This window comes from Leptonychotes weddellii, chromosome 9 (assembly GCF_054177405.1).
Source record: "Leptonychotes weddellii isolate Sample4059 chromosome 9, ASM5417740v2, whole genome shotgun sequence".
NCBI classification, from domain to species: Eukaryota; Metazoa; Chordata; class Mammalia; order Carnivora; family Phocidae; genus Leptonychotes; species Leptonychotes weddellii.
The window spans coordinates 65,067,830-65,079,126 of record NC_138377.1 but is presented as its reverse complement, the minus strand read 5'-3'; the positions used below and the strand labels follow the sequence as shown (position 1 = coordinate 65,079,126).

The window sequence follows — 11,297 nt, the reverse complement described above, 5'->3', positions numbered from 1 at the left end:
GAGTGGCTGCATCAGCCACCAGCACCTGACTTGAGAGGAAAGAAATACTCAGATACTTTCAAGCACAAGACTGTTTTTAGTGTTCCTCTTAGCCTGATGAGAACTGTCCCCAAGACCTATCTAAAATGAAGTCACTCAAAGTTTAGAACATAACCCTTTTATTATCTAGCACCTGTGACAGTTTCATGTCTCTAAAGGAGACAGGAAGTCCGGAGCATTATTGGCCCTTTTAAAGGAAAAGGAGTGGGTGGGCACACCCAGAGGTGAGCGACTGTCCTAACGCGTGGGAATGTGCTACTAGTAAAACCAAGCCCACACCTGACATGCTCCCCACCACAGTCTGTTCCAGACTTTTTTTAAAAGGGACAATAAAGCAATGTGTAGCAGAACAAATAAATTACTTTTCATCTCTCAAACAGCAAGTTCGAAAATTGAAGGCACCTGTCCAGAAGCCTGGTCTGAGCAGCTTCAACAAAGAGATATACTTTTCCTTTTCATCTTCCTTGGCTCCAGCCAGTAAGGGACAAGATCCCCTGCTTTCCACATCTCAGGATTGATTCTAGATGGTATTTAGTTAGACTTGGGATCTCGGTGCTTGGGCATCTCTCCTCCATCTTCCAAATCCATTTCTGCAGCAACGGACATACATAAGACCTGGAGGTACCATGTAGCGGATGCTACAAAGAGAAATGTAAGTCAGAACTGAGAAGAGGTCAGCTGAGCTCAACTCAGGTGGCACTGACCGGGGCTGGCCTGAGGGATAATTCTGTTAAGCCTTATAGTTAACAACAGGAAGGGGCTAGGGCAAAGTTGATGCCGGCGGGTACCAGATGGGGGGTGGAGAAAGCCATACGATTGCTCATCATCTTGAAGATCCAAAGGCTTACCCACAATCCTTCGGAGGCAGTGAGGTCTTTTGTGTTCTGGCACTCTGATGATGAGGAAGTAGAAGGGCAGGCCTGAGAGGGCGATGCCAATGCCGATGAGGGAGTTGATGGTGTCGCTGTAAAGTGGCACAGCTACCAGGAAGATGGTGCAGAGGCAGAAGACAATGGGGAAGAACAGGCTGAGCTGGAGGGCACAGAGGAGACAGCTGGAGGTGAGCTCAGAGTGGCAGCTATAGTAAGTGTCTCCTGTGAAGATCAGGGCACTGAGCCTTTCCATCCCCTTCATCTCCACACCCTACCACCCCTGAGGCCCATGCAAAGGGAGGATGAAGCTAGAGTACCTTGAGGGGACGAGGCCGATTAGGCTCCTTCCAGCGCAGATAAAGCTGACCCACAATAGAGAGGCCCACAAAGAACCAGTAGCTGAAGCTGTAGTAGTTAATGAGCTGGAAGATGTCCTCCACACACAGGTAGATCAGTGCCATGATACCCTGCAGGCACAGGCCCACGTCAGCTCCTCTCACGGCCTGTCACTGGAGGCGTGCTTCCCCCTCTTTGGTCTCCCAGAGATCCAGCCCCTTCTCAAGTCCTCAGTGTCTCGCCTCGCCCCTGCCCCCCCACCCCGGTCCTCTTCTGTTCCCACACGCTTCAGCACCCGAGTTATAGCATCTCCTTCCTTTTCTAGTAAGCCAGGGGTGCCTCAATTGTTTTTTCAGGCCCATGCTTCAAACCTTTACCACAGATCAAAACAATTCCTCACAAATCTTTTCTACATTTCCAGGTTTTATCTCCTACTACCCAACTTCACATGAGCTGCTTTACCCCAGGACTTTGATACGGTTTGGGGTTTTTTTTTTAATGCCTTTTATTTTTTAAGTAATCTTAAGTCCAACATGGGGCTCCAACTCACGACACCCCCGAGGCCAAGAGTTAGCATGCCCTACTGACTGAGCCAACCAGGTGCCCCCCCCATACTGTTTCTCTTAACCTAAAGCCCATCTCCACCTTTTGCAACCTAACCTTAAAAATCCACTTCAAATGTACTTTGTCTAGAGGCGCCTGGGTGGTTCAGTCAGTTAAGTGTCTGACCCTTGGTTTTGGCTCAGGTTGGGATCTCAGGGTCATGAGTTCAAGCCCATGTCTGGTTGCGCCCTCCCTGAGGAGTCTGCTTAAAAGACCTTCTCTCTCTGCGCCTCACCCCTGTGCACACGCTCTCTCTCGAATCTTTTTTTTTTAAAAGATTTTATTTGAGAGAGAGCGAGCACATGAGTGGGGGGAGGGTCAGAGGGAGAAGCAGACTCCCTGCTGAGCAGGAAGCCCGATGCGGGACTCGATCCTGGAACTCCAGGATCATGACCTGAGCCGAAGGCAGTCACTTAACCAACTGAACCACCCAGGCGCCCTCTCAAATCTTTTTTTAAAAACAAAACAAATGCACTTTGTCTAAGAAGTCTTTCCTCCCTTACCTTCTATTCCCATGGAAGATCATTTTTCCCTTAAACACTATGTCATTTACTATCATGGCAGTCATTTCATTATATTCAGTGTACTTTATGCTTTATCCTAGACCAGAGGAGGTTACCTTTTTTTTTTTTTTTAAAGATTTTATTTATTTATTTGAGAGAGAGCACATGAGAGGGGGGAGGGTCAGAGGGAGAAGCAGACTCCCCGCCGAGCAGGGAGTCCGATGTGGGACTCGATCCAGGGACTCCAGGATCATGACCTGAGCTGAAGGCAGTCGCTTAACCAACTGAGCCACCCAGGCGTCCAACTTTTTTTTTTTTTTAAGAGAAGATAGTTTTTCTATTAAATTCTATAAGGTTTTGGGAAAGCTAGAACAGTTGCTTCTACTGGTTTCTGGTTTTTGTTTTTAAGATTTATTTATTGGGGTGGGGGTAGAGGGAGAGTGAGCCTTGAGCAGACTCCACGCTAAGCGTGGGGCTCGATCTCACGACCCTGAGACCATGACCTGAGCTGAAATGAAGTCGGATGCTTAACCAGGCGCCCCCACTTCTGTTAACATTTCCCCCACAGTCTGGCTTTCAGCCCCATCCTTGAGGTCACTTACATTGAAGAGCAGAGCAGGTATTGGTGTGAACCGCTCAACATGAATCATGCAGATAGCATCAGGGAGATGGCCTTCTCTTGAACCCACAAAGAAAAGCCTATTTTGGGTAAGATGAGAGAGGCTGAGAAACTTGGGGGACACTGGGTGGGGCTGAATACATGCCTCGTAGCCCTCCCACTGCCCTCCTTCAAAAAAGTGAATAATAGGGAATGGGGTTCAGTTTTGAGATTAGTGAGAACTGGAGGCTGCTGATGGAAACAACAAAGGGGTAAATATGACTTGGGGAACACAGTGACTAAACTCGGTCCCGTAAGTCCTACCCTTCCCCGCCATAGCTCCTCACAAAGCCCCCCGTAAAAGGACCACTCCTACCTAGAAGCAGCCACAATGGAGGCATTGAGGCCACCAAAGCAGGATAACGCAACCGCCAGCGGAATTGTCCAGTTGAAAATTCCAAAAATCTGGTCTGCAAAAGTCTAAGGGAAAGGAACAAAAATGAGTCATTAGCAGGATCTAAAAAGGATGCAGGCATGCCCCGAGATGGTCCCTAAACTAACCAACCCTTCTTCCACAGCTGGAGTGACAACCTTGTAAACCCAGTATCCGAAGCATACTTTTAAGATTTAAGTAATCCCTACACCAAACAGGGCTCAAACCCTAAACCCCAAGATCAAGAGTCTGCCCACTCAACCAACTGAGCCAGCTAGGTGCCCCTATGCATACTCCTTTCAAGGACTGCCCCCTCTCCAGGACTGGAGCTGCAGGATTCCGAGAAGCCCACAAACACACCATCAGCCTTCTGCTAGTGAAAATCCTTTACCACAGCAACGGCATCACTGGCTAGGATGTCCCTCATGTCTAGGACGGTGTAATAGGCCACATTGGTCAAGATGTAGATGATGGTGACAATGGGCATGGAAATGCCAATGGACAGGGGCAGATTCCTACAGCCAAAAAGAATAATGCACACATTAGTCCCAGGGTCACATCCCCATCTCCTTTAATCCTCAGACTCCCACACCAATCCAGGGATGGGGCCTCCTGCGCGTTTCCCCAGTGCTTTTGCCTTTGAAGCTGTGTACGACAGTGACTTCATTCTTGAGCTCAGAGCTTAAAGAGCATCAAGGGAAAGGAATATCACATTTAGAGAAAAGGCTAACCAAACAGCAGAAAAAGGATTAATAGAGAACAATGTCACCGTGGAATAGCACAGGAAATGACAGGGGGGCAGGGGGGGCTAGTGGGTTTTGGGGTTTTTTTTTTTACATCCAAGGTCTCTTGGTGTCAGGATTCCTTCTTAAGATTGCCAACATGGGAAATTTGTCTTTTTTTTTTTTAAAGATTTTATTTATTTGACAGACACAACGAGAGAGGGAACACAAGCAGGGGGAGTGGGAGAGGGAGAAGCAGGCTTCCCGCTGAGCAGGGAGCCCGATGCGGGACTCGATCCCACGACCTGAGCCGAAGGCAGACGCTTAACGACTGAGCCACCCAGGCGCCCCGGGAAATTTGTCTTAAGGTTGAGAAATACTAGAGGAAATTAGGCAAATTGTGAAATCCAGAGAATAAGGCCCTCACAAGAACAATGTGTGTATCCAAATAAGCAACCTGGGAACTGTGTTCACTCCATCCCCTTACTCAGTGTGAGAACCTGGGGGGGGGGCCATCCTAACCAGTGGCTAAGAGGAAAACACAAAGACAAGGTCCTCTAGACCAATAAAGCTCTGACCTTCATAAACATTCTTCACGGTGAGGGAGAGGGGACATACTCAAGTCATTTAGCTTCTGTCCAGTAGGTGGGAGCACCACCCAGGCTTCAGTCCTGCTTCTAGCATTTGCTCCAGGGATTGCAACACTGGCAGTGTGCCAAGAGGAGTTTATTATTTTGACTTAAAAATTTGCAGAAACTCCACTCCCTGGTAATCTTAGTTCCAAGAATCATTGAATTTTAGAGCCAGGAAGGGCTCTGGAGATCATATAACTCAACCCCCTCAATTTACAGATAAGGAAGCAGGCAGAGTTGGCAGGGGATTCAAATTAGTGGAAAGACAGGCTCCAGGCCCTTTGACTCCCTGTCCAGTGCTCTTGTCACTCTGCATGACGGCCGAATAATTTAGAATAACCAGGCTGAAGTAATACTGTTAAATGCTGACACAATACCGCTATGTCAGTACAAATTTGAGAAACCAGGAAGGGCTCAAAAAGAAAACAGGAAAGTTTTGGGGCATCTATGACCTAAAGTTATCTATGTGGGGATAAGGGTGGGTGAATATCAAGGAAAACCCATGAGAAAGCACACATGAACACACAGTACGACCTGCTGTAATGAATGCAGGAATGAAGGGGCAGATGTGAAAAGGCCTGCTGTTATCCTGGACAATCTATCTCCCTGGCCTTCAGGACTGCCATCTATTCAAGTGGCACTGATAAAATCTGTCTCGGTGGTTGTGGTGGGCTCTCTCAGTAAATGAGAGCTATCCTTATTGCCATGGAAGACTGATGGTGAGATACCTACCTCTCAGGATTCTTGATCTCTTCAGTGACGTAGTTGAGCGTGTCCCAGCCCGAGTAGGAGAACAGAGCCGAGTACAGTGCCAGGGCAATATCACCCATTGCAAATGATGAACCCTCAAAAGAATTCTCAAAGTGCGTCGAGGCTCCTAGAGTCCAGAGAACATGGAAAGGCAGAAGGATTAGTGGCCTACCCCCAGCTTCAAAGTGATCCAGAAAAGGAGTGGGAGAACATGACGCTTACGGCAAGCGAGTGGCTCAGAACACCTTCGGCAGCAAGGGCGCTGGTAAAAAAACGGAACGGGAGAGAGACCTCTACAGTGATGGGCTGGAGTACAGGGGACAGCACGAGGATCTTGACAGGAAGGACTGTGATGGCCTTCTAGGGTAAGAAACCACGACGGAGCAGGCCTATAGAATAGAAGTGATGTGGTTCTGTCCTGCCCCATTCCTATCCCCTTTCTAACACCACAAACAGCTGGTACAGGATGGAGGAAGGATAGCGCTCCTTACGCCTAGGGCAACAGAGTGGTGGGGCAGGTGTTCCTACCTGGAAACTGGAGAGGAGTGGATACAAGGAGTTCATTTCTGCCCTTGCAGAAGAACTTCCAAGGGCAGAACAATCATAGCCACAGCACTGGGCTGGACAGTCGGCTAAAGCCAGCTCCCAGGGCATGACGGGAGTGTGAGATCAGCCAAGATCAGCCTCCTCTGGGAGCATGCAGAGAAGACAGGCTTTGAGGTCAGTCTGAGTACAAATCCCCACTGACGTACTAGGAGCTGAGGACTTGGGCAAGATACTTAGTTCTGCAGCCTCAGTCTCCTCTACAAAATGGAAATTATGGCATCTAGCAAATGAGAATGCACAAAGGGCATTTAAAGAAGTAGGACTCAGAGAAAATGCTCAAGAGTTCATTGCTCTCCCGCTTACCCTGGCCAAGTCTAACAATGCCTGCGATGATGACAGCGATCAGCGCCAACACTTTAGCATAGGTGAAGATATCTTGTACCAGCGTTCCCCACTTGACGTAGGCACAGTTAACGAAGGTTAAGAGACCTGAAAAAATAATTCTGATCGGTGACCAACCCTACCACCCAAAGAGCCTTAGACCCCCCAAGCGTTATTTCCAGTAGCAGTCATCTTTGGCCAAAGACAGTGTTTGGGCTCTGATGGGCTCTGTATTCAAAACCTCTGTCCAGCAGGTCCTCACCATTAGCATTCAAAGGCTCCCGATAAACTTCTGTGTGGGCAGCGCCACACACACCCTTTAGCACTTACCGGGGAGGAAACACAAAGTAACTGGATTTGCTTACATTCAACAGTGCTCACAGCAGTGGGAGGTAACCGGTAGCCATACAGGATTAGTGATGTTTTCCAGCTATTGGCTCTGAAAAGTCACCATCCTCCCAGCTTTTGCACCCCTCTACCTCCTGATATGGGCTCCAGGACTCAGCGCTCTGTGGTATTGTTAACCTTGCCGAATCCTGTTGTGACTTATCCAGTGCTGGGCCGGCAGGTCAGGACGTGTGGCCGAGGATTAGACTGGGGGCCAGACTTCCTGCTACTGCCTGCCAGCTCAGCGCTTGTTTTTGTACTTGGAAAGATCCTTGGAGCCGAGGTTCCTATAGTTCCTATTTTTCCTGACCGGACAATGCAAAACAGTGAGCCACAAACATTCCTTAAGTCCTACCCTGGGGTAGAGGCAATCCCTTTAACCAGATGAGCTTTGGGAAAGTTCATGGATCACCCTGAGAGCCAGGGTTCTTAACCTAGGGCTTCCACAAGGCCTGAAATTCCTTGTAAATAGTTATGTACATATGTCCAAAGTATATGCATTTTTTTTTAAAGATCCTATTTATTTATTTGACAGAGAGACACAGCGACAGAGGGAACACAAGCAGGGGGAGTGGGAGAGGGAGAAGCAGGCTCCCCGCTGAGCAGGGAGCCCAATGCTCGATCTCAGGACCCTGGGATCATGACCTGAGCCGAAGGCAGATGCTTAATGACTGAGCCACCCAGGCGCCCCCCAGTATATGCATTTTTCTAAGAAAAAGGTCCATGGCCTTTGTCAGAATCTCGGAGAAATCCATTACCCCTAAAAAAGTTTCAATCCAGTACTTCAGAGGAAAGAAAATCAAGAAGGAAAGTCCACAGATGCTGTGAGGTTGACCCCTAGCCCCAGGATGTGGCCGGGAAGAAAGTGAAAAGAAAGGATTCTGAGAGCCAGCTGAAGGTTCCAGATCCCGCACCGGCGCCTGAAGCGTGCAGGCGGGCACCTGCAGCCCGCCTCCACTGTGGCAGCCCATCACCTCACTGAGCCTGCCTTCCTGGCTCAGCCACAGGAGCCCCAGGAGGAGGGCTTACCAGTCCTTGCAAGAGCTCCAAGGGCAAGGTCAGAATCAGCCTGCCTTCCCAGTGGAGAAAGAGAGGTCTGGTGCTGGGCTTGCCAGCTTCAGGCCACTAACACAGGAAGCCTCCTCCTTCACTGTCCCTAATCCTCCTGTTGTCTTGTGTCCTGGCCTCACCACCCTGGCCCAGAAGCATCTTCATCCTGAGAAGCAGGGAAGACCAACCTCAGGGAGCAGCTGGCTCGTCTTTGGTTTCTGCCTCTTCCTCCTTTACACCCCTTCTTAGTCTACTGGCTGCCCAAGTTCTTTCCTGCTCTTCCCTAGACAGGGTATCCTACTCCTATACAAAAACTTGCCTTTTTGCCTAATAAACAATAAACAACCAAACCTGATCACAGGGCTGAGCAAGACTACGCCCGTAATTCCTCCGTGCTAAGTTAATAATTAAAGACACAAGCACACAATCTCCACAAGCACCCCACAAAGTGACCAAAGCGCCTGTATCTCACCTTCCACAAGTCTTTCAGGTCCGCTGACCCTCCGCAGTCAATCACCCATCCTTTACTCCCCACTGGACTTCTGTTTCCAGCCATTCAGTAGCCCTCATACCCCTTCTCTCCATCCTGTAACCCCTACGCCTCACCCTTGGACTCTGCTGCTGCCTCACAAATAGGACCCGGCCCAGGTTTCTGATTAGAAACGCCAGGGACAGGGCCGCCTGGGTGACTCAGTCGGTTAGGCGTCTGCCTTTGGCTCAGGTCATGATCTCTGGGTCTTAGGATCAAGCCCTATATCGGGCTCCTTGCTCAGCGGGGAGCCTGCTTCTCCCTCTCCCTCTGCCTCTCCCCCTGCTCATGCTTGCTCGCTCTCTCTCTCTCTCTCCCCCAAATAAATAAATAAAATCTTTACAAAAAGAAAAACATGAGGGACAAAAAAAAATGGGGGGGCACCTGGTTGGCTCAGTCAGTAGAGCATGCAACTCTTGATCTCGGGGTCCTGAGTTCAAGGCCCACACTGGGTGTAGAGCTACTTAAAAAAAATTAAAAGAAATACCAGGGACACCTGATGCTGCCCTCTTCACAAGGGAATGGGATCACCTCATTGAGATGGATGGTCCCAACACCAAGCCGGGATAGGCTGAAGGGACTAATTCTGGATCAGAGTCAGTCTGCAGCCATGCGCCACAGGGATCTGCTCTTGGCTTTGTCCAGGTATGTGGGCAGCAAACAGACAACTCATCATCCTTTACTACAACAAATTCCGAAATGAAAATACATGGATCGTTTGCATTTTAATCCCTACTGCTTCGCTACTTGAATTCCATATCCATCCATTTGTATCCCTCCTTTGACCCGCCAGTTTTTCTCCCTCCCCCGCACCTGAGCCTTATTTTCTCAGCCACTGACCCACCATCTTGCCCTGATCTACTCTCTGTAGTAAGCACAGGGACTTGGTTTGAATGAAGAAGGGAATCCTCTGGAAAGAAACCAGGAGCAGAGGAACTGCCTGAAGAGAGCTGGCCCTCACCTTCTCCAAAGCCCAGCTTCCTCTGGGGCCTCTTGGCCACGGGAGCAGGAAATGGGTATGGCAGGCAGCGCCACTGACTGGGCTCTTTGTCCTCACCCACAGCGGACACAGCTGACCGGAGACCCCAAAGCCCGGCCTAGTGCACTGTTCTTAAGGTGGAGCCCAGCCTCCTGCTTCAGTGGCAGAGAAAGGAGGGGACCACGGGCTTAGAGTAATAATGGAGGCAACCGCAAGTCAACCTCAAGGACAGAAATGCCCTACCCTCCTACCGCTAGGTGTAACTCCATCTCCACCCAACACTGGGCCAAGTCCACAAGAAGACGGCCTGAAATCACCCTGGACCCTTGACTCAGGTGCAGCTCCATTCCTACTTTGACCTGCTTTGGAGGAAGGAGAAGCTTTGAAGAAGCCACTCCTACAATCATCTAAACAGATGCTCCCGAGGGGCGCCTGGGTGGTTCAGTCAGTTGGACGTGCCTTAGGCTCAGGTCGTGATCTCAGGGTCCTGGGATCTGGCGCCAGGCTCCCTGCTCAGCTTCCTGCTCCTCCCTCTGCCCCTCCCTCCAGCTCATGCTTGCTCTTGCTTGCTCTCTCTCTCAAGTAAATAAATAAAATCTTAAGAGAGAGAGAGAGATGCTCCTGAATGGTCATCAAAGCCAACCTACATGGGCTCTCCTGGAGTAGGAGACTAGTCCTAGCACTAAGGCCCCAGCATCAGCTGTAGAACTAAAAGTAAGGAAAGCACACACATAGGTTGATCCAGAACAGAACAAAGCTTGCAGGCCCACTCCGAATCAGATGGCCAGATTTGGTTTAGAAGCCCACACTAAACAGTCCCTGAAAAAGAACATTAACCCCACAATTCTCCCAACATTGTAATTTTTTGGTTTTTGTTTTATTTTTTTCCAGCACTGTTAGTTTTAAATATGTAGAATGTAACACATAAAACTTAGGCCACTCTTCAGTCTATTTTCTGCTTCAAATTCCCAGGGACTATAAAACCTCAGTACTTTATCTATGAGACAACCCATTCCATTTTTAAAAAGATCAATAGCTCTTCCTTCCATGAAGCCAAAAACTTCTTCTTCACAACTTCTACCCAGTAGTCCTCTCCTCTGGAACCACACAGAATCCGGCTAAATGCGCATCCACATAATGGCCCTTCTTATCACTAAAGATTAACATCCTGTCCCCCTGGAGACTTCCCCCTTTGGGGCTAAAAACCCAGTTTCTTCAGCCTCCTGAATATGGCTTCCAGGCACTCACCATTGAGATTCTCCCCTCTGCATCCACTTCACTTTGTCAGGATGTCCCTGAAACATGAGACCCACAGAGAACACTCCAGACATTTTTACAGACTATGGGGTCTCGGTTTGAATTCACTGTCAACTACAATTCCACCTCAAACTGATGAGCATTTCCCTATACCCCTTTTGGGGCCTATAAAAATGATTTTTTTTTAAATATTTTATTTATTTATTTGTTAGAAAGAGAGAGTACAAGCAAGGGGAAAGACAGGCAGAGGGAGAAGCAGGCTTCCCGCCGAGCAGGCAGCCCTATGTGAGACTCGATCCCAGGACCCTGGGACCATGACCTCAGCCGAAGGCAGATGCTTAACCGACTGAGATACCCAGGCGTCCCAAAAGTGATTTTTTTTTTTTTTTTAAGATTTTATTTATTTGAGGGACACCTGGGTGGCTCAGTCGGTTAAGCGGCTGCCTTCGGCTCAGGTCATGATCCCAGGGTCCTGGGATCGAGTCCTGCATGGGACTCCCTGCTCGGCAGGGAGCCTGCTTCTCCCTCTGCCTCTGATCCTCGCCCAACTCATGCTCTCTCTCAAATAAGTAAAACAGTAATAAATAAATAAATAATAAAAAGAAAAACAAAATCTTTTTTAAAAAAAAGATTGTATTTATTTATTTGAGAGAGAGCATGAGCGGGGTGAGGGGCACAGG

At 48.9% G+C, this 11,297-nt stretch overlaps 1 protein-coding gene across 5 annotated transcripts in view; it reads right to left on the bottom strand.

The window, feature by feature from the left end:
• Positions 1–141: 141 nt before the first annotated feature.
• The window catches only part of SLC7A7 (solute carrier family 7 member 7), a 90,855-nt gene continuing 79,699 nt past the window's right edge, over positions 142–11,297 (bottom strand). For all 5 annotated transcript variants that reach the window (XM_081830772.1, XM_081830771.1, XM_081830770.1 and 2 more), the window contains 8 exons: positions 6,398–6,523; positions 5,471–5,615; positions 3,776–3,899; positions 3,328–3,431; positions 2,956–3,052; positions 1,229–1,378; positions 888–1,071; positions 142–677 (listed from right to left, as the gene is read on the bottom strand). In XM_081830772.1, the coding sequence (XP_081686898.1) occupies positions 571–677; positions 888–1,071; positions 1,229–1,378; positions 2,956–3,052; positions 3,328–3,431; positions 3,776–3,899; positions 5,471–5,615; positions 6,398–6,523 (1,037 nt within the window). In that variant the 3' untranslated portion in view covers positions 142–570. The remainder of the gene's footprint in view (positions 678–887; positions 1,072–1,228; positions 1,379–2,955; positions 3,053–3,327; positions 3,432–3,775; positions 3,900–5,470; positions 5,616–6,397; positions 6,524–11,297) is intronic.